This window comes from Bison bison, unplaced genomic scaffold (genome assembly GCF_000754665.1).
Source record: "Bison bison bison isolate TAMUID 2011002044 unplaced genomic scaffold, Bison_UMD1.0 scf7180017864376, whole genome shotgun sequence".
NCBI lineage: Eukaryota > Metazoa > Chordata > Mammalia > Artiodactyla > Bovidae > Bison > Bison bison.
The window spans coordinates 7,483,865-7,506,222 of NW_011494948.1; the positions used below are offsets into that span (position 1 = coordinate 7,483,865).

General features: G+C 35.8%; 1 protein-coding gene across 13 annotated transcripts in view; it reads right to left on the reverse strand.

Annotated features, from left to right (window-relative positions):
* The window catches only part of MPDZ (multiple PDZ domain protein), a 162,762-nt gene that overhangs the window by 104,056 nt on the left and 36,348 nt on the right, over positions 1-22,358 (reverse strand). For 12 of the 13 annotated variants that reach the window (XM_010856999.1, XM_010857003.1, XM_010857000.1 and 9 more), the window contains 7 exons: positions 17,881-18,090; positions 17,079-17,218; positions 16,013-16,226; positions 14,928-15,056; positions 12,767-12,976; positions 10,066-10,180; positions 9,618-9,706 (listed from right to left, as the gene is read on the reverse strand). In XM_010856999.1, coding sequence (XP_010855301.1) covers positions 9,618-9,706; positions 10,066-10,180; positions 12,767-12,976; positions 14,928-15,056; positions 16,013-16,226; positions 17,079-17,218; positions 17,881-18,090 — 1,107 coding nt within the window. The remainder of the gene's footprint in view (positions 1-9,617; positions 9,707-10,065; positions 10,181-12,766; positions 12,977-14,927; positions 15,057-16,012; positions 16,227-17,078; positions 17,219-17,880; positions 18,091-22,358) is intronic. The other variant, XM_010857011.1, reaches the window with a different exon arrangement.

The following is a 22,358-nucleotide window of genomic DNA, read 5'->3' on the forward strand; positions in this document are numbered from 1 at the left end:
AACTGTTGCTTCCTGATCTGCATACAGATTTCTCAAGAGGCAGATCAGGTGGTCTGGTATTCCCATCTCTTTCAGAATTTTCCACAGTTTATTGTGATCCACACAGTCAAAGGCTTTGGCATAGTCAATAAAGCAGAAATAGATGTTTTTCTGGAACTCTCTTGCTTTTTCCATGATCCAGTGGATGTTGGCAATTTGACCTCTGGTTCCTCTGCCTTTTCTAAAAACAGCTTGAACATCAGGAAGTTCAAGAGATCCAAATACACAGTCAAGCTTGGAAACCAATACAAGGTAGGACATAGAGGTATAGATGATCGTAAAGAAAGTGGTCACTGAGAGTGCTAACAAATTCCAAAGAAAGATAACGAAAACTACCTTCCTTTTTTATATCTTTGCCTCTTCAAAAAATATTTTCCCTTTTTCCTGTTCACAAATGACAAAACACTTGAGGGTGCCCCAATGATCTTTGCAAACTACAGATATGATCCTATCACCCCACCCCGCCTTACATAGAACAATCCTTAAGATGTGCTCCCAATTCTCAGTGTGGCTTAGAATGGCCTGTGTCAACCCCACCTTGCATCATCGACCTTGTCCTGCAGCATCCTGTCTATTTCTCTGCCCTCCAGCTCCAGAGGATCCTTTCCCTTTCTCTGACTTGCAGCACTCCTTCCAGTCATGAGGTCTTTGCAAATTCAGTTCCCTCAGTCTAGACTCTCTGGACAGCCCTCTCCAGCCCACACTATTTCTAATTTATTCACTGAGGAAAAAGCCCATAACTGCTTAGTTCAACAGTTATTTCCACAATTAAGCTATTGATGCCCATGACTATAGTTAAAGCCCCCTTTACCAATTCTCCTTCATGGCATTTATCAGAAATTTAATTTTATGTTTTCCAGCATTATTTGGTCTATGACTGCATCCTCCAAGAGGACAGGTTCTGTGTGTCAGCAAAACAAAATGCTGGGAATTCCCTGGTGGTCCAGTGGTTAGGACTCTGTGTTCTCACTGCTGACAGCCCAGGTTCAGGCATCTCTGAGCGGGGAACACAACCCACAAGCCATGCGGCCACACACACACACACACACACACACACACACACACACACACACACAAAAAAAAAACCAGTGCTGTTTTCAGAGTAGATATTCACAAATGGGAAACTGGCTCATATAGCAAAGATTTACTTGTGAAGCAAATTATATTTCTGAATAAATAAATGCAGGTTATAACGCTTAATTTTTAAAATACATAAAATTTTAAAAGGAAAAATTTGGAAAGTTGAAAAAGTAGTACAATACAATTAATGCTGAAATTCAAAGTCACTGATACACTTTTTGAATTGTGAAATAGCTGTAAAATGGCTATGTAAGTATCATGCTTTTCTGAGCACAGTCCTGACCATAGTAGGCATTCAAATATTTACCAAATGAATGAGAACTACAGTAAGACCTGTTATCAGTGATCTCCAAGATGAAGTACCTTTACTGTAGAGGTTTCTGGAAGAATGTAATAAAATTCATAATTAAATATATTTTTAAATCTCATTTAGTTCTATATACACATATATATATAATTCATATATTAACTGTATATAAAATAATATATAATAAATATATAAAACAGGATGCATTATATATCGTATAGCATATATAAATACATAGGAGAAAAAAGGAAGGAGAAAGGAATAGGTTATAGATTGATCGCTTGATAGACTGACATAGTTTGTTTTTTTTTAAACAATGAGGATATTCAATAAAAAATCGAGACCTCTGATTGAAATGATCAGTTTGATAACTCTGCAAGTTAAGTTTTGTATGATACTTTTGTACTAAATGGCAACTTTAACATAGGTGTTTAACTCTCTCCTCTTTCCTCCCATCTCTATCTTATTGATCCCCTTTTAGAAAGACGAATTAAAATATAACAACAGAGAAAACACTAAAACAAAACTGGAAACCATGGAAGAAGACAAGTCCTTATACCAGTAACTTGGAGGAGCTTCTATGAGGAATGGTCTGAATATGACCAGATTGAAGGCAGGGCAGCTGCATCTACATGTGAGGGAACATCTTGTGTGGTCTGCCAGATGAAACATCCGTAAAATCCAACAACTGTCTTTCATTAACAGGAGCCAGTCAGAAGGTACATGTGCACTTCAACTGGTGATTCCAAAAACCAATCAAGTGCCAGGCATCACACCAAGCTGGGAGCATACGCCACACAGAACCATATACACGCAATGAAGTCACACTATGCACACACATGCATCCACACACGACCCCAAACAAGTCCACAACACGCACAGAAAACCACCCGTCAGTACAGACACACCATGCTCTTCATCCTGTTCTCCTGGTTTCCTCTACAGTCTATCAATCTACAAGTGAAACTGACTTGCAAATTTAAACTGTCTCCTTCCTTCTTGCTTTGCAATTCCTGAACTATTTATATAAAAATCCATCTCATCCCCCTTTTGCACAAGCATAGTTCTCACAGATCTATGAGGGAAAAAAAAGGTCACAGGAATAGAATACCACAGTCTGAAAGAAAATGTGTGCCCTGAAGTGTGAGGACAAATATCTTCCAATGAGACTGTCACTGCAGGGAACAGAATGATATTTTCTGAAGCTTCTTTTCAAAGAGATTCATTTTTCATTGTATTTATGGAAGTGGAGAGAATACATACAAAGAAGAAACAAGTATCTACCAAAAAAGAAAAAAGAAAACTATTGCAATGAAGGCATCAACAGCATTTTACATACTGTACAAAATCATGGAATGGAAGATAGGAATACGCAATTTTCCTATGTTTTCAGAGGATAAGAACAGGTAGATAAAAATGATCAGGGAAATAAGACTGAAGACATATTAAGGCTGATCTAGAAGGAAATGGCAACCCACTACAGTATTCTTGCCTGGAGAATCCCATGGATGGAAAAGCCTGGTAGGCTGCAGTCCACAGGGTCGCAGAGTCGGACACGACCGAGGCGACTTAGCAGCAGCAGCAGCAGCAGAAAATCAATATAATTACAAAAAATTACATGGGAGAAGGAAATAACTAAGGAAAAATAATCAAGGAAATTATGAGGAGATAAAGAAATCTGCCTCTATAAATCAGAGGTATATGAAAAACTAGAAACAAGACTAACACTCAGACAAATCTTAATTAAATTCTTGGATTTCAAAAATCAAAAGAAAAAAGCCTATTACCTTCTAGGAAACAGAGTGAGCAGATAACTTGTGAAAGAAATTATGAACCCAAAATTTTATACTCAGTGTAACATATATGAAAATGGAAATATGGTTGAGATGCTATGATGTTATCCTATAGTATCATAAGATAGCATCTGATAGCATCAATTATAGCATGAGATGTTATAATTATATCTTATACCAAAGTGTGTTATGAGAAGACCACAAAGCAGAAATTTAAGCAGTCTGGAATTATAATCTGTACACATTTAGGACATTAAAGGGCTGGGCTGTTAGAGATTAACAAAGACTTAAGAGGAGGTCGGAGAAGGCAATGGCATCCCACTCCAGTACTCTTGCCTGGAAAATCCCATGGACGGAGGAGCCTGGTAGACTGTAGTCCATGGGGTCGCTAAGAGTCAGATACGACTAAGCAACTTTCACTTTTCACTTTTATGCATTGGAGAAGGAAATGGCAGTCCACTCCAGTGTTCTTGCCTGGAGAATCCCAGGGACAGGGGAGCCTGGAGGGCTTCCGTCTATGGGGTCGCACAGAGTCGGACATGACTGAAGTGACTTAACAGCAAGTAAGAGGAGGTTGCTTTGCTTTTTTAGAGAAGAGTGCTATAAATCCCTACACAGATGTTCAACCTATGACCACAAGTCCAAAGAGCTGTGTCACATGTTGTAAGGAAGGATGCAGTAAGTACCTTGTGTTTAGCTCTATCAGGAGGTTAAGGGCGAGGCTCTTTAACTGCTCTGACAGTGAAACAAGAGAAAACTGCTATTATTATCGAGAACTGTTTGACAGCCTGACTCTGTCTGGGCACAGATCAGAAGGGGGCCACACACACACACAAACATGCATACACACACTCACACACACGAGAAAGCCAGGCTGGAGCCACATTGAAACCTACCCAAGAGTACCCCTAGGGAATGATGGTGCCCCAAAATGAGAATTTATGGAGCAGAATGTTGAGAAACTGCAGCCAAAGGGAAGAAGAGTCAGTCAGATGAAAAATCCACCATCTGTCATGGAACGCTCGGTCAAATATCTCTAGTAGAGTCTCCCAGAAACCCAAGAAGGAACCCTAAGTGACTGTCACATTTAAGCATGAGCCAGGCTCACAGAGCAAAAAACCATGTTACGGAAGTGCCAGTCAGGGATGAAGTGCCTTGCTGTCTTTTACTCTCTTCCTTCACGCTGGTAAGGGTCAGCAGGCATAACAAGAAGGGGAGGGAGAAAAAGAAAAGCTCGGTATGGAAGACAGACTAGGAGTGCACTCTCTGTCTCTACCAGTTCACAGTAGGCTTCTGCCAGGCCAGGGTGGGGGTTGAAATTAGAATATCATTTAGGATGGGAAATCTTTAATTACTAAATTAGAGCTGTATTTGGTGATCCTGATTGGCCATAGGACATTTTACTCTGAGAATAATAACTTGACCAAGATTTCCTCCAGGGGAAAAGGAAGACCTTTGCCTATAGAAGATAGACATCTAAAGACAAATTTTAAAAAGCTGTTTAAGACTATCCCCCCAGGTCTTCTTTATGTGAAGTCTATGTTATTGCCAGCCAAACTGTCCAAGTGTGCAAAGGCAACATAAAAGGTTCTCAGAGAGAAAAGCTTCTGAAAGTCTACCAACCATTCTCTTCCTATGAAATTTACTCAAAAAACACTCTAGCTGACTGAGCAATTAATCAGATTTAAAACTCCAAGTGAGAAAAATGTGACACACAAGGTTTAGTGCTGAGTAATAAGTAAAATTCAAATCCAAACAACACTATTACAGCAAACTTAGAAGTTTTAAGTCTTGGTCCATAAAAGATATACAAAATGGTATGTAACACAGTTATTTATAATAGCAAACCACTATAAACAATATATCTCTCCATGAATAAGAGGTGCTTAAGTATATTATGATAGATCCAACTGTGCTGATACAACTATACATACCAGGTATATTTCTAAACTAAATAAATAATAAAAAGGTATAAACTAATACAATCCTAAGTACAGATATATGGAAATTTTCTGAAATGTTAAATCATAAAGTATTAAGAGTGGTTTCTATTAGAAGAGCTTTTTAAGCCATGTTCAAATTTAATGTCCTTTAGACCTCAAAGATAAAAATTACTCTAAAAGAAATAAACATGTTATTTATTCTCAGGGTAACCATAGAGAAAAATCCCACAAAAATCTCAACTTTGAGGTGCCATAAAAATTCTTAAAATGCACATAACTTAGGCTGCAAGTTTTCATGTGCAATAGATTTCTACAGCTCAATCTTTTAAATATGTGGTTTAAGAAAAACCAAATGTATATGATTTTGTCTACTAAGTAGCAATAAAGTTCATTATGTAAAGAAAAAACATGTTTCCTTTTTCCCCTCAAAACCTGATGACCTGAATTTAAAAGTATATTCCTTACTCAAATCTCACAGATGGTAGGTACTAGCACAGAAGAAATTGCTATAATGGAATAATTACAGACTTTTAATCCTAGACTTTGGTTCAAAGTTTCTCAGTATCCTCATGTGTAATGTGCGAATAATGGTACGTACTTTTCCAAAATTATAGTGCATGGCGCTTTGTACTGAAAAGTTACTCAGAAACTTTTATCAATATTTGATTTAATAGCAGATTTCAAGAGGTACTATTATTAATAAAATGAAGAAGTGATTAATAAACATAAAAACCCCAAGCCTTATGGAAGCACTTTCTGCTCAACATAATTACACACGTCATATATATGAGACAAGGCACTGAAACCTGAATGAGGGCTCAGGCCAGCTCTGGTTCCTCTTAAGAGACCCAACTGTCGCAGAGACAAAAGTGCTGTGGAACGAGGCACAATGACAGTAAACTGTCTGGGTGCCATCTTGAGGAGATGGCAGTGCAGTGTAGACACTGCTATGAATAATTATAAGGGAGAAATCCTAGTTAGAACAAACGGAAAAGCCAGCTCCTCAGTACACTCAATCTAGCTGGCCAAGCCCTCCTCCAACACGGCCTATAATTATACACACGTACAAAGAGGGAAATTGAGACTACTAACAAAGTCACAGAATAGCAAAGGCAACATCTGATACCTTTCCATATTTTCTTTTCATGATACATTTCCTGTGTAACATTTTTTAAATCAGATGCATAATTCTATACTGCTTTTATCAAAGATATCTGTATACCAATCTAAAAAAATGAATATATGACTTTTTGTCTAATGACAAGTTTGGTTGACTTTACAAAATAGAGTTGCCTTATTAAATTAATTCTTATGTAGTAAAGAAAAAGTCTCATTGGTTCTATTCCCTGCCCCTGTAATACCTACAGTGACACCCTAGGGGTTAAGAGAGCATAATTCATAAAACAGGAATCTTATAATAAAAGACTTTATTTTTTTAAATAATACATCCTTAAATAATAGAAAATAATTTCCTAATCCTCTCTCCACTTAAACAATTAAAAATAAAAACATTATAGTTCAAAATAGTTGCTGCCAAGACAAAATTGAAAAAAAAAAAATTAAAGACAGCAGTCGTGAAAAACAACTAGTGTTAAGAACTTCCCTACCCATCTCTCAAAAGACTATATAAAATGATGGCATTTTACACAAAATTAATGGATGATCAAAGCACTGCATGATATTTCTTAAAAATCAAGGTGCTTCTAACTTTGAAGTAAGAGAATGTTGCTAAAAATAAAAAATCATAACACTGATGAGAGCAAAGGCAGTGACTTTATTGAAAGCAAGAAAATAATTCAGAAAAAAGGTGCTTCCACTTATGAGTCAACAATCTCCGTTAGCACTTGTCCAAGCAAACTTATATGAGATTCCAGTTATAAATCAATGCAAATAATCACAAATTTGAAGGGAAGATTTTGCGAGACTTACATGTGTAATCATTTCAGACTCTCAATAAATATCTGCTTAATTAACTAAACCATACTTATGTACGAAGTATACTATGTATTTTAAATAAATAACTCATTTGGTTTTCTTAAAAATCATACAAGGAAAGTTTCTTTATCTCAATATCATAGGTAAAGGAATCCTGCTTCTCACTAAATGGTTAAATATAGAGGTATATGATTTAGCAATTATACTCCCAAATATACACTCAGGAGAAATGAAAACATATATCCACACAAAATCTATACATGAATGTTTATAGTGGCATTGTCCATAATAGCCAAAAAGTAGAAACAACTCAAATGTCCATCAACTGATGAATGGATAAATAAAATATGGTGTGTTAATACAATAGAATATTATTCAACTAAAAAAATAAACTCAGAATTGATGATGCTACACATGGATGGACATTGTTCCACCCTACTTGAAAACATTATGCTAAGCAAAAGAAGCAAATCACAAAGCACCACTTATTGAATGAGTCTATTTACATGAAATGTCCAAAACAGGCTAAAAAGACAGAAAGTAGGTTGGTAGTTGTTCAGGGCAAGGAGGATCTAAGAACTAGGGAGTAACTGCTAACGAGACAGGATTTCTCTCAAAGGAAATGAAACTGTTCAAAAATTGACTGTGATCATGAAGACACAACTATAAACATACTAAGAGTTTCTGAATCATATACTTTAAATGAGTAAATTGTATGTTCTCCTGAGTTTTAGCTCAAGAATGCTGATTTTTAAGAAAGCATTCTATTGGTTTAACATATATAGCCTGGGGGGCCAATTAGCTATGTATTCAATTTTTAATTCTTTATCACTTATATAGATTTAGAGTATGTATATATTATATTCACTCTCTCCTTCTCTTTATCCTCCAAAATAAAAAAAAAAACAAGTAGTGAATTTTCACTGTATGTTAAAACAGAGATACAACAGGAAAGCTCTTTTACAGAATACGGTCAGCTTATGTGACGTGCACAACTTGATCTTTAGAGCAGATTTCAAGAGGTGAACAGGTGTAGTTAGGAGTTTTATAGAACTAAGATGAAGCAAAGTCAGGGAATTGCGATGTAGAAGCAAAGGACACATACAGATAAAGGACATCTCTATCTTTTAGTTTAGTTGTGAAAGAAAACACAAAAACATAAAATTTACCATCCTTCCCATCTTTATGTGTATAGTTCAGTAGAGTGAAGTATATTCAGGTTGTCATACATTTCTGGAACATTTTCATCTTGCAAACTGAAACCTTTAAACCGACTGAACAACAGCTCCCCGTCTCCTCCTCTAGGCCGCCCCTCACAGTATCTGTTCTACTTTCTGCTTCCATAAGCATGACTACTTCTGATACTGCATACAAGTGGAAGCACACAGCCTGGCTGATTTTACTCACCATAATGCTCTTGAGGTTTATCCATGTCATAGGATGTAACAGAAATTTCTTCTTTATAAGACTAAATAATATTCTACGTATGTATATAACACATTTTTATCCATTTATCTGCAGATGGAACTCTGGGAACTCTGGGTCACTTACTCATCTTAGCTCTTATGACTAATGCTGCAGTGGGCAGGACTCTTCTATCTTAACATTCTATTTTCTTACTATTATTAAGACCTCAAGGGGAAAATCAAGAGTTCATTAAAATATAAACAAATGCATATTAAGATAAATCAGCATTCCCCAAATCTACTACAGAGAATATTAATATACGTTTGGGGGAAGAAAAAACCCATGATTACAAAAGTTTAGGAACCTCTGAAATAAAAGAGTTAAACAAGATTCTTTATTGGAAAACTTCTCAGTTTTTTTATTTTTCAGTGTGTACTGTGAATCCCTAAGAAACTGTATCCCAGGAAGCTTTTCCTAAACTTATTTAACCAGAAAGCCCTTGATGCGGGGCTTCTTGGATTCATGTTCTGAAAAGTAGTTAGGGTAGGTCAGTTTACAACTAAACACAGAACTGAAAGCTGGATTCTTTTTACACCACCTTGAACAGCTATATGGTCAAACACACTAATGTTACTAGGAAAACAATGCTGCCTTGATCTAACTAAGAGGGTCTGACTCTCTCTATACTCTTATGGCTAAAGAAGCCTTGGTCATGGTGCCAACAAAATACTGTCATTCTGCTGATATTAAAAAATGCATACAACTCAAATTCAGATTCAAATACACTAAAAGTTATAACGTATGGTCTTTATCTTCAGAGTATCTGCAGCTAAAATACAAGAAAGATTATTAATGTACCAAGCTCATTAAAACCAGAAATCAGATCTATCAGAAGCTATTCAAGAAAGAATCCCACTTTCAGAAATGACATCAATAAACCTTCTATCCAATGCTCTGATTTCCACCTAATAATATAATGAGTAATACTGACACCTAAAATCACAAAAGCAAGGTTAAATTAGTACAGAGCTACCTGTAAACCAGGTGTAAACCAGGAGAATGCATCTCTCAACCCTGAAAATTAACAAAGCTGTCATTAAACGTGTTACTTACTGCTATAATTTGGTCTCCAATTTGGATTCTTCCATCATGTTCCACAGCACTGCTCTTTGTAATGCTCTTAACAAAGATCCCTGAAGGTTCTAAGATTAGAAACAAGTTCGTTTTGTTTTACTATTTACAAAATGCACTCAAAGAATACCCATCCTCCATTCTCCTAAAAATAAAGTCCTAATTCTGAGTAGATATAAATCAACAAACCACACAAACAAAATCACTACTAGAAACCTCGGCTACAGAAAAAGACAATGGCTTTGTTTATGTGAAATAAAATATCACAGTAACCTGCACTATTCCAAAGAAAAACTTCCATCAGTTTATCACGAAAATACATCATCAGACACATGAAAATATATTATGTTGATTCAGTATTTCATAAGACAAAGACATTAGAGGCAATTGCCAAGATAAAAGAAACAGAATATTAATATTTAAAAACTACCTAATTTTTTATCTCCAATGTATCCAGCAATGGTAATTCCTAATCCTTGGACATTTTTAGTGAGTTCTACGTCAAATGTCTCACTTTCTTCACTTTTCTGAGTTGAAGCATCAACCTGAAATACAATTTAAAAAAAAATACATATAAATAAACACACAAACAAAACAAGCTTTTTCAAGCCACACTCTTCATTTAGAAAAGGTATGATGTAATTAGTTCTTAAAGAACTCTGCTAAAGAATTATAGTTAGGGATTACTCCTTCAATCTTGACAACGTGGCCTCAGCATCACATTTTTACTCAAAAGCAATGTCAGGAGCAAAGCTGAACACCCTCTTCAGAGAAATACATTATTGGTTTTTTGTGAAAATCATAAAAAAATTAGTTTCTTATCAACAGATTATATTGTCAGGAGTGGCTCAACTTCCTTTTTGAAGAAGTTAGAGGATATAATAGAGTTGAAATAAGGCTTTGAATGCACATTAACAAGCTCAAATCTAGCTTTGTCACTGACTTTTTCTAAGCATCACTTTGCTCAGCTGTCTATCAGGAATAAGAAAAAGTCCAGCTAACATTCATTGAGCAGTTTCTACATAATAGACATTTGATATGTCTCAATCAATTTACTCCTTAGAAGAAGCCTATGAATCAAGTACAATTACTGTCAGTTTTTATCCAGGGAAACTGAGGAACATAAACTTTTCCAAGGACTCACAGTGAACCATCTAATAGAGGAAGAATTCAAACGCAGAGGCGCTGGTTGCAGAGCCCCTGCTCTTAAAAGATGCACAGTATGCAAACCCCCTTAGAATGTAAGGGCCACATTGCCTGCTCAAGACATGCCATTATTCCTGTCTTAACTTAGAAGCTGATTCGAACATCATGAAGGTGAACCTGTCCTCCAGATAAAATATTAATAGACCGATGGTTATTTTGAAATCCAGTGAAAGATACCAAATATTAATTAAAACTGTCTTTGTATTTGCTTTATAAATTCAAACTTCAACATGAAAAGCCCTTTAGAAGGAAAGGATGCCTTCCCAGGCTGATTTCCTTCACCCTGGAATGATATTTGGAAGCAGCGTTCTCTAATATGTAGACTTGTTATTATATACTGGACTAAAGGGCAAGGCTCCCTGAATAAAGCATGAATGGATTAGTGCAGTAAGTCATCAACAAGTTGCTGGTATTATATACTGGTGTGGTGTCAGCAGATTCCAGAAAGTACCCTGGGAAGATCACAGAAGAAAGAAGGCTATGGTTTGAATAGACAGGCAGAATGGGGCTAGCTGGTAATGCTTTTTGATTTTCTCTAAGCATACTCTATATCTCACTGATAGTCACCTAAATGAGATATAAAATTTTATAGTAAAGTTTGATTTATTTTTTCATTGCACATAATTATCTATGCAAACTTAGCAAAAGCTTAAAGTTTAGATAATTACAAGAAAATGACAGGATGAAATCTGCTTCAATTGTAACAAATGTGTTTTCTATTTTTAATAAGACTTATGCAAGTGCTATTTTAGAGGGTGGCAATTTGACTATCGAATGGTTTTAAAAGGGGCACAAGCTTCAGAAATGATGATATGCACAGAATAGATATTTTTCTAAGCTTTCAATTACATCAAGTGGTTTTCGGTATTGCATTCATTTATATATTGCTGAATAAAATGTTTTGTTTACCACAAAAGAATGCCACTTAAATACTTTCATAAACAGGCTTTCTTTACTTTTTTCTCCCTGCAAAAAATAGCAACCAAACACAATCCTAAAAACAACAGATTCATGGAAATTTCGAGTGTTCTAATAAAGTTTTAAAGGGCTTGTAGAGGAGGTTAGAATAATAAAAAAGGAATTGGTAGCAACTATTTGGAAAAAAAAAAAACTGTAATAGAAAAAAAAACCTGCTTTTAGATCTACAAGAAAGGAATGTAGAACTAGAATTTGCTAGAAAACATATAGAAAGTGAGTATAATTCTCTTCTTAAATATTCAAGAAATTTCTGGATAAAATCATGTTGTTGATATTTAATCCATGATACTGTGGGACTTTAACTATTTGAGATAACATTACACTATAATAATTTTGAAATATTCTAGCTTTTTGCAGATCAAGAACAAAGATGGAATGCTCTATGAATAAAGCTTTTGTTACCACCCTGAAAGCATAACTTGTGTCTAAAAAACTTATATAACTAGGTCAAGAATAGCGACTTCTCATTACAAATCTTATAACAATTATATTACATACCTTAAAACAATAATATTGAAAGGTTTTATAAGTTTTATTCATCCACCTTGCCCTCCAAAAGACACTAAGAAGCAAGTTGTTGAAAGGGAAAGATTAGAACTTACAACCCACCTAACAGAAGACCTTCTAAATAAGAAAAATATAGAATAAAACATTTTAGGTATTAGTAGCATATAATTCATTTAAATTTATTCATACTTCAAAACACTTATCCTCATAAAAGTGTTGCTTAGAAAAAAATGCAAAACATTAATCAATCTATCCTTCATTTGTGAGATAGTAGTCCTATTCAATAAACTATTATTAGTGCTAAAACATTCTCTATTTGAATTTTGTTTCATTCTTTAGCAATAATACACTAACATTAATAAATCTGGTTTCTAAACAAACATCACTGTCATCCAAGTGCTATAATCGATGACCTTCCCATTAACTTTTTATGTCCTTACCCGCATTTCTGGCGTAGAAGCTGGGGATGAGGAAAGGGTGATGCCCAAAGAGGTAGGTGCTGTTGGTTCTTCAATGGCACCTCTTGCAATCATCAACTTCACTCTATTTCCACACTGTCTGAGGACTTGGGCTACCTGCTCACTGCTCATTCCTGCTAGATCTGTATCACCAATCTTTAGAATGTGGTCTCCACTGCATAATCGCCCATGCTAAATAAAAAGGAATTGGTTAGTCAGCTTGTTGTTATTATTACTAACTTCATCAGAGAAACTCTAAATGAGAGAATGGGAATAACAAAAAAGAGCCATACTGTGAATTCTTGGTACATTAAACATAGTGTAGTGTTAACTCTCTTTTGAAGCATCCTAACATCATTCAATGTGATATAAGTAACCAAAATATTTAAATAAATATTATTTAAATCAATAACTTATATGAGCTTTTCAATTTGATTTCAATACACTCGATGCAAGAAAGCACTTGCCCTTCTTTGAATTTTTTGAGAAAAATAAAAGAGAGAAAATGCCACTAGGTAAAGCTGAAACTCCAATACTTTGGCTACCTGATGTGAAGAACTGACTCATCTGAAAAGACCCTGATGCTGGGAAAGACTGAAGGCAGGAGAAGGGGACAACAGAGGATGAGATGGTTGGATGGCATCACTGACTCAATGGACATGAGTCTGAGTGAACTCCAGGAGTTGGTGATAGACAGGGAGTCCTGGCATGCTGCAGTCCATGGGGCCACAAAGAGTTGGACACGACTGAGCAACTGAACTGAACTGAACTGAACAATGAGGTATAACTCACTATACAAACATATATTACTCAAAATGCAGTGTGAACCACAAAAAAAGCTCTGAGTTAATATCACAACTTTCTGCCTTGCCATTTCAAAGATAAATATCCCTAAAGGACTCGCTTGCAGATGAAATCTTTGCAAGATGTAAATTCAGATAGACCAGGGAAGTGAACACCGAACTGGTAAGCCTCCATACAAGCACTGTCCAGAAGAACATTCTGCAGTCATTAAAATGTTCTGCAGTGTCCAATATGGCAGCTACAAGCAACATACTGCTCTAGAGTAGAGATCCCCAACTCCAGGCTGTGAACCGGTACCTCCTATCATATCAGCAGCAGCGTTAGATTAGAAATAAACTGCACATAAATGTAATGCACTTAAATCATCCTGAAACCATCTGCGTCACCCCAGTCTGTGGAAAAACTGTCCTCCACGAAATGGTCCCTGGTGTCAAAAAGGTTGGGGCCTGTTGTTCTAGAGCACTTGAAATATAGCTCATCTTATGGAAAAGCTGAGGTGGTAATATTATTTAATTTTAATAAATTCAAATTTGAACTTAAAAGTGGTATGTGGCAAGTACCTACAGTATTAGTGCAACTCTATACAGAAGAGAAAGCTTATTCATCACAAGTCTGTCAATTAGAGAGATTTCACTTGATACTGGCTAATATTTAAAAGTGAGAAAAGACACATGCTATTGAGTTACTCTCAATACCTCTACTAATAAGGTTGCCCATAAATTTGCCTTTTATTTACCAATATGAACAATATTTGATAACCCTGACTTCCTAAGTTCAAATACACATGCAAAAGCAAATAGCTTCATACACAAAACATTATTATCAAGGCAAAGAAGACACGAGAACTTGTCAAATTAAAATATAAATCACAATTAGTAACTATTTTCTCACATATATTCCAACAATTTTATATAGCATAAATGGCAATGGCTTAACGAACTACTCTAAGTAATAAAAAATAGGCTGTACTCTTGTTTTTCCCCCTCAGTAATGAAATATTCTTTTTTCCACAATACCTTGTAGCTATAAAATAGATAGACTTATAAAAATGACTTACAATCATAATAAAGAATATCTACCTTTAAAATGATCAAAATCACAACCTGGGCTTTCCTCTCTGATTTGAAAGTCTTAAGATCACTGGAACTGTAAATGAAAATCAAGGTCTCTTCTGAAATGCATTTCACCCCAAGTCAAAGAAAATAATTTTACAAACAAGCCCAGTGAAACAAAAGAATCCGACCTTATCTAAAGCCAAAGTCTCTTCTTTTTGACAGAAATATACAAGATGAAGCTGTACTATCAGATAAAACATAAAGTAACTGCTGGAATAGCTTACCTGATCAGCTACACCTCCAGGCAGAATGGTCTTCACAATCACACCAGTTGCTTTTCCTCCTACGATGCCAAAGCCCAGACCAGAACCATCATTGACCAATTCAATGGTTTCCACATGCTGCCAGTGAACCTGAAAACAAAGCCCTCATGTGAATTTGAAAACTAAAATTTTATTGTAGTTGAGATTTCTATGAATATTATTTTGTGATTAGTATTAAATGAGTGAAACATAATAATGAGTTTTAACAGGGTCCCTTTTATTTAGTACACTTTTCTTTCAACAGGTTGTTACTACTGTTGATATAACCATTCTTTTTTTTTTTTTTTAAACTTTACAAATTGTATTAGTTTTGCTTCTTGAAATTATCAATACATCATTACAGTGGCTCTATTTAACCAGTTAAAGATACAGACTGGCAAGATCCTTTGTAGAATTTAAAAAAAGATGATCAAAGAAAAAGAGAAAAAAAAATGTTAGCTGTTAAAAATTTCTTCTACATAAATCTTGTTGCATGAGATTTCAAGTTAAGTGAGAAAGTGTTAATCACTCAGTCGTGTCCAACTCTTTGCGACCCTATGGATTATAGCCCGCCAAGCTCCTCTGTCCAAGGAATTTCCCAGACAGAAACACTGAAGTGGGTAGCCATTCCCTTCTCCAGTGTATCTTCCTGACCCAGGGATTGAACCTAGGTCTCCTGCACTGTAGGGGGATTCTTTACTGTCTGAGCCACCTGGGATGCCCCCAAATAAAATGACCTGTTAAAGTCACTGATAGCTAACTCTAACAACTTAAAAAGTAAAGTCAAGATTTTATTTGTTTACAGATAGTCAATTTTTTAAGGGACTTTTTCCTTTTTTAGGAATGAATTCAAGTTAAAAAGCTACATAAATAAAGATAAAAGTTTTTTGGAAGCCAGAAACTTAATCATAATTGCATAAAATATATTCTATGCACAGAAGGGAAAAAAGAACAAAAAGGCAAAAACTCAAGAATTACAAAGAACCTACAGGAATTGCAAACCTGTGCAAAACCTTAAAGAATTAGAAAAATATGTTCTGTTCCCCTTGAAAAACTTATGTACTCACCGGGTTAGAATGAGCTGAAATTGTGCTCGCCGCAGATGGAGAACGGGAAACTATGGGGCTGATAAGCTGAGGCAATGAGCCTCTGGCAATAACCAGCTGGACAGTATCTTTGGCTTTCTGCAGGATGCTGATGGCCTGCTGATGTGTAATTGTCTGATCAAGTGCCTGTCCATTAATAGCAAGGATTTGGTCAGTTTCCTTCAATCTTCCATCTCTAACAATGAAAAGGGGAATAAAAGAGAACTGATAGATCTCAAGAAAAAGACCTCTTCTTTGGCATGCATTTTCAGGTTATTTTTAATTCTATTTTCTAATGTCCACACTATGTAAGTTTTTTCTTGCAATTGTACTCCTAACATATTTTTTCTCTATTTCTTTAATTTTGTTCTATGTGACATGCTGTTCACAAAACCTACCATGATATTCACTCCATGATGTATGTAAGTCCAATCATGATGCTATATACACCTTAAACTTACATAGTGCTATATGTCAATTATATCTCAATAAAAATGGAAGGGAAAAATATATATGCTTTGGCCCCAGCTGACCTAACCTAGTCAACCACTCCCAGTCAACAGCCGTCTTCTTTTTAGCTACTCATTCAACCTATACATTGTATTTTAGTACTGCTATTATCTTCTACAGATGAATGCAAAGAAGGATATGTTTACTTTCTGCTTTGAGCATATTAATAAAATACAGCTCTTAGTTGTTGTTTTGAATATGTTAATAAAATCCAGCTCATATTATCATAGACCACTTAAATGCTTTTCTATAATTTTTAAATTTAATCAAAAAGAGCCTGTTTAAAAACAATGGGAATAATGTCCTAGTCAAATTTCTATTTCCTTACTAAAAAGTGATTAAGTCATGACTATATTTAAAAGTCACTCTGCTTTCAAAGGACTTTCTTGTTATTGTAGCAATGTTAATGATTTCTAAAAACTGTTTAATAACATTTTATATTGTTTTTAGGCATTTTTGTTTCTTGAAATTCTTCTAGGGTGAGCAGCCCCTTCTGAATGTGGTATCAAAAACAGGGAAGTCACAATGACAGTCTCACCTGTGGGCCACACTGCCCTCCTGGATCTCCTGCACAAATATACCCAGCTCTCCCCGGTTTTCACTCCTCAGTCCCACCACACTGAACCCAAGGCCTCCACATGGAGGTTTGAGGAGGTCAAAAACTTCTATCTGGCGACCCTATCCAGAAAAAGAAGCAAGGAATATAATTACATGCCAGCCACTGCAGTCATAGTCTTATTAGTGGCATTAATCTGTTTAAATTTTTTTTTAATTTTTTCTAAGATAACTTTCATTTAGAAAAATCCCTGAAGCACTAAAACTTACATGAAATCTGCATCTTTTTCATTCTAATTTTTTCAATGTTAAAAATGTCTTCATAAATAAGAATATATATCATAGTATAATATACATTTAAGATATACTTTACATTGTTGTTCAGTAAAATGTTCAGGTTTCCCTGGTGGCTCAGAGGTTAAAGCGTCTGCCTGGAATGTGGGAGACCTGGGTTCGATCCCTGGGTCGGGAAGATCCCCTAGAGAAGGAAATGGCAACCCACTCCAGTATTCTTGCCTGGAGAATCCCATGGATGGAGGAGCCTAGTAGGCTATAGTCCATGGGGTCGCAAAGAGTCGGACACAACTGAACAACTTCACTTTCACTTTCAGTAAAATGTAATAAAATTTATAAAAGAATATAAAACAAAATATATTGTTGCCATATTGTCTATTATAATAATATATTTAAAGTATATATTTAACATATGCAATATAAATATGCAACTATTCTTCAAATTATCCAGGACACATTCTATCATAACTAACAGGAACAAATGCTCTTACCTGGGCCATATTTTTGATCAGTTGATCAAATTCATCACAAGCAGGTTTCCCATTGATATGTGCAGTACCGAATCCTGTAAGAACTTCCAGATTTCCATTATTTGGGGATGATAAAAATGATTCATTTTGTAGAGTAGGAATTACACCTGGGCTGAGATGAGGAATGTGACCATACTCGACATTTGAAATTGTTGAAGTTGCAAAGTTTACCTAAGAGTAATAAGGAGATTATTAATAATTTTGATATTCCAGAAGCTACCTCATAGAAATCATCCCAAGAGGGGTAATAATGAAGCACTATGAAATTTCAAAATGTCCATACTGTTTTATTCAGCAACTCTATTTCAAGAAGAAAAATTAGAAAAACGCACAAAGATGTACATGCAAGGATGTTCAATGAAGCACAATTTTTAGGTGGAAAAAGTTTTAAACACTAATTATATGGAAAAAATTAGCATTCAATGTCAAGGTACTCGTTTAAACACACAAAAACACATAAGGTTTTAAGTGAAAAAGCCTTGTTAATGAACAATAACCAAAGTATAGTTCAATGTACATTCAAAAAATTATTAAACACCTGGAACAATATATACTAAATAACCAATACAGCAATAGTTGTCTCCAAGATATGGCAATCCAGGGAGACATAGTTGTCCCCAAGATATGGGAATCCAGGGAGACATTTACTTACTATATTACTCGAATTTTCATAACAACTTATGCAGTAAAGAATTTGGTCTTTCCCAAAGAGAGGCCTGGCCTTTGTCTCCAGTTCAGAGAAGTAATTTCTAAATCCTTGGAATGTTTCCAGATGACAGAAGTGTCTCTGTTGTTCACAGTGGGCCCCAAGGCCACATGATATCCACTCAAACTCTGAAACCAAGTCATCTCACATGGGCAATTAATCATACATATGAAATGATGTCCCAATAAATACTATGTACACCAAGCTCATGTGAGCTTCCTGAGTTGGCAATACTCCATATGAACTGTCACACACACAAATTTGGGAAGAGAATACTTCCTGAGGAACAGAAGCTTCACATCAGGAATGCTCCCAGACTCGGTGCTGTGCATCTCATTCTTATGCTAATTATTTACCTGTATCCTTCCCTATAACAGACCATAATCATGAGTCGAACAGCTTTTAGTAAGTTCAATAGGTCCTTCTAATGAATTACTGAACCTGAGGGTGGTTTGCGGAACCTCCTAAACATACATGGTTGGTATCAGAAGTGAGAGGGTCCTGTGTGGACTCTTCCTACCAACTCTGTATTTGGAGCTTAACTCATTGCTATTTATGTCTCAAGTTTGGGCAGAGCTGCCATTCTGAAGGACAGTGCCCGTAAACTTCACAGTATGGCTAGCTCCAGGTACAATAACATTAGTAAACAACAACAAAAAAGATCATTCCATTTTGGAAAAATATTCTAGTTACTTGCATGTGCCTGTTATACAGACCTAAATAATCTAATAATATAGACACCATATTAAAAAGCAGAGACATTACTTTGCCAACAAAGGTCCATCTAGTCAAGGCTATGGTTTTTCCAGTAGTCATGTATGGATGTGAGAGTTGGACTATGAAGAAAACTGAGCGCCGAAGAATTTATGCTTTTGAACTGTGGTGTTGGAGAAGACTCTTGAGAGTCCCTTGGACTGCAAGGAGATCCAACCAGTCCATCCTAAAGGAAATCAGCCCTGAATATTCATTGGAAGGACTGATGTTGAAGCTGAAACTCCAATACTTTGGCCACCTAATATGAAGAGCTGACTCATTTGAAAAGACTCTGATGCTGGGAAAGATTGAGGGCAGGAGGAGAAGGGGACGACAGAGGATGAGATGGCTGGATGGCATCACTGACTCGATGGACATGGGTTTGAGTGGATTCCAGGAGTTGGTGATGGACAGGGAGGCCTGGCATGCTGCGGTTCATGGGGTCGCAAAGAGTCGGGCACGACTGAGCAACTGAACTGAACTGAATATATTATCAAACAATATTATACTAAATATTAATATATCTATAAAATTAGATGATAATATTAACATATTAATACTAAATAATAAATATAAACAATAATAATATTTCATTAAGGTAAATAATCATTCAACTAGTGCAAATAATCAGACCTAGTTTTATATAAAGTATATGGAATATAACTTTTTTTTATAATTAATCAGAAGACTATATCAATGATATAGTTTTCTGATTTTTGGATCACTCTCTAAACTCATCAGCACTCTGTCCTTCACACACAGAGCTTCAGCTATAACTGATCGCTGTTCCTCAAACCACCAAGCTGCTCTCTCTAGCCATCAAGGCTAGACATCTTTCCCCCAATAATCTACATGCTTACATCTTTACTTCATCCAAGTGCACTCAACATCATCACCTCAGAGAAGGCTCCCTGACAGTGCATCCCAGAATTACGCTCCATGAGCTGACTCTGCCCTGTTTTTCTTCATGGTGCTTATTATCACCTACATGTTCTCTGTTGTTAAGTAGCTTCCATCCCAATCTGTAGAGACAGACTAGAACATAGAATACTGCAGTGGATCAATAAAACCTGATTATTTTATTCTCTGCAGCAGCTGCTGCTGCTGCTAAGTCGCTTCAGTCGTGTCCGACTCTGTGTGACCCCACAGATGGAAGCCCACCAGGCTCCCCCCGTCCCTGGGATTCTCCAGGCAAGAACACTGGAGTGGGTTGCCATTTCCTTCTCCAATGCATGAAAGTGAAAAGTGAAAGGGAAGTCGCTCAGTCGTGTCCGACTTTTAGCGACCCCATGGACTGCAGCCTACCAGGCTCCTCCATCCATGGAATTTTCCAGGCAAGAGTACTGGAGTGGGGCGCCATTGCCTTCTCCGATTTTATTCTCTACTGTATCCTCATTCTCTATGGTAGTGTCTTGAATGGAGCTGGCATTCAATATCCATTTGCAGAATAAATGTTTATTCAATTTTTAAGGATCTACTCCGATTTAATCTGCCCAACAAACCTCCAAGAATCACCATTTCCATTTTACACATGAGATGATTACACAAAGTCACACACTTAGTAAGTAGATTATGACCTATATCTTTTCCTGTCATCTTTGTACTATACACAAGGAAACAATCATTTAGATATCAATTTCTAGGAAGGAGACATTAGTAAATGGCTTCCACTAACAGAAGCAATCAAAATACTTCACAATATGTCACCAACTGATGCCTAAGAGTTTGTTACCTGTCGTGAAAAATAAAACAGGAAATTCAGTAAATCACCATAGTTACCAACAATCCACAATTATTTGGTTGGCTATCAATAAAGGCAAATGAAAAAGACATCAGTGTGTTCGAGGAAGAAGCTTCAGGGAATTCTTTCAAATGCTTCTTTTAAAATCTACAGCAGACATGATCAAATTTTTTTTTTTTTTCCGAAAGGAAGCTTCTTACTCCAAACCTGATTTTTTTTTAAACCTGAGCATGACAACTTCAATAAAGTCTGCCAGAAGAAGATACACTGTACAGGTTGAAGCAGACAGGATCATGAAATCTGTGACAGGCTGAGGATCTCGCACACCAAGACCTAATGCCTATGGGATGTTTGCATAGGGAATAAATAATTGGAGCTTTGCTTCAGTGAGCTAGAATGAACAAGTCATGTTATAAGAACAAAGAGTCTATGCGAAGTTAACTGCTGAAGAAGCTCTGAAACTATGTTAGACAAGGTGTGAAGGCATTCTAAGAGTGAAGTTATATATACATATTAAGCTATATGATACTAGATATTGACTGTCTTCTCCAAATTTGTTAAAGGCTTAACCAATGACAATGACTCCTCCTATCTCCATCCAGCCACTGAGGTCTATACACATGTAAAAGCAAAGAGATCACGTATGTAAAAACTATAATTTAATTATACCATACAAAAGACGTGTTTTTTAATTTGAAATTTTATTCCCATAGGGAAAAACACAAAGGCACAGCTATGACTCTGCTACAGCTTTATTAAAATGGTTTTCTGAAATAAAATCTCCTGGAAGGATAGGAACAAATCTTCTCTAACATGACTAGTCAGTTCACAGCAGACCCAGTACAGATGGTTAATAAAAAGACCTTGACTCCCATCTTGGTTTACACAATATAAAATAAGCAGAAGAAAACACAACTATCTGGTGATTTGTATATACAGATATACAATCTGTATTATTTAGGGAAGTTACTCATAGATGAACAAGAGTCATTAAATAATTATGTTTTCAGTTTAGCTTCTGGCTATTTCAGTCTAAAAAGATCTTTCATGTTCTTACTAAATAAACATGTATTAATTTAATTAGGGATGTTTCATTAGTGCCAACACCTAAGATAAATTAAATGAAAATTAAGTAAGGTATTCAGTTAAAAACTTGTCAAATTCTTTGTGAATGGTAATATCAAATACCATCTCAGTATTTACGACAGGAAGAGGCTCTCTTACAAGCCACAGTCAGAA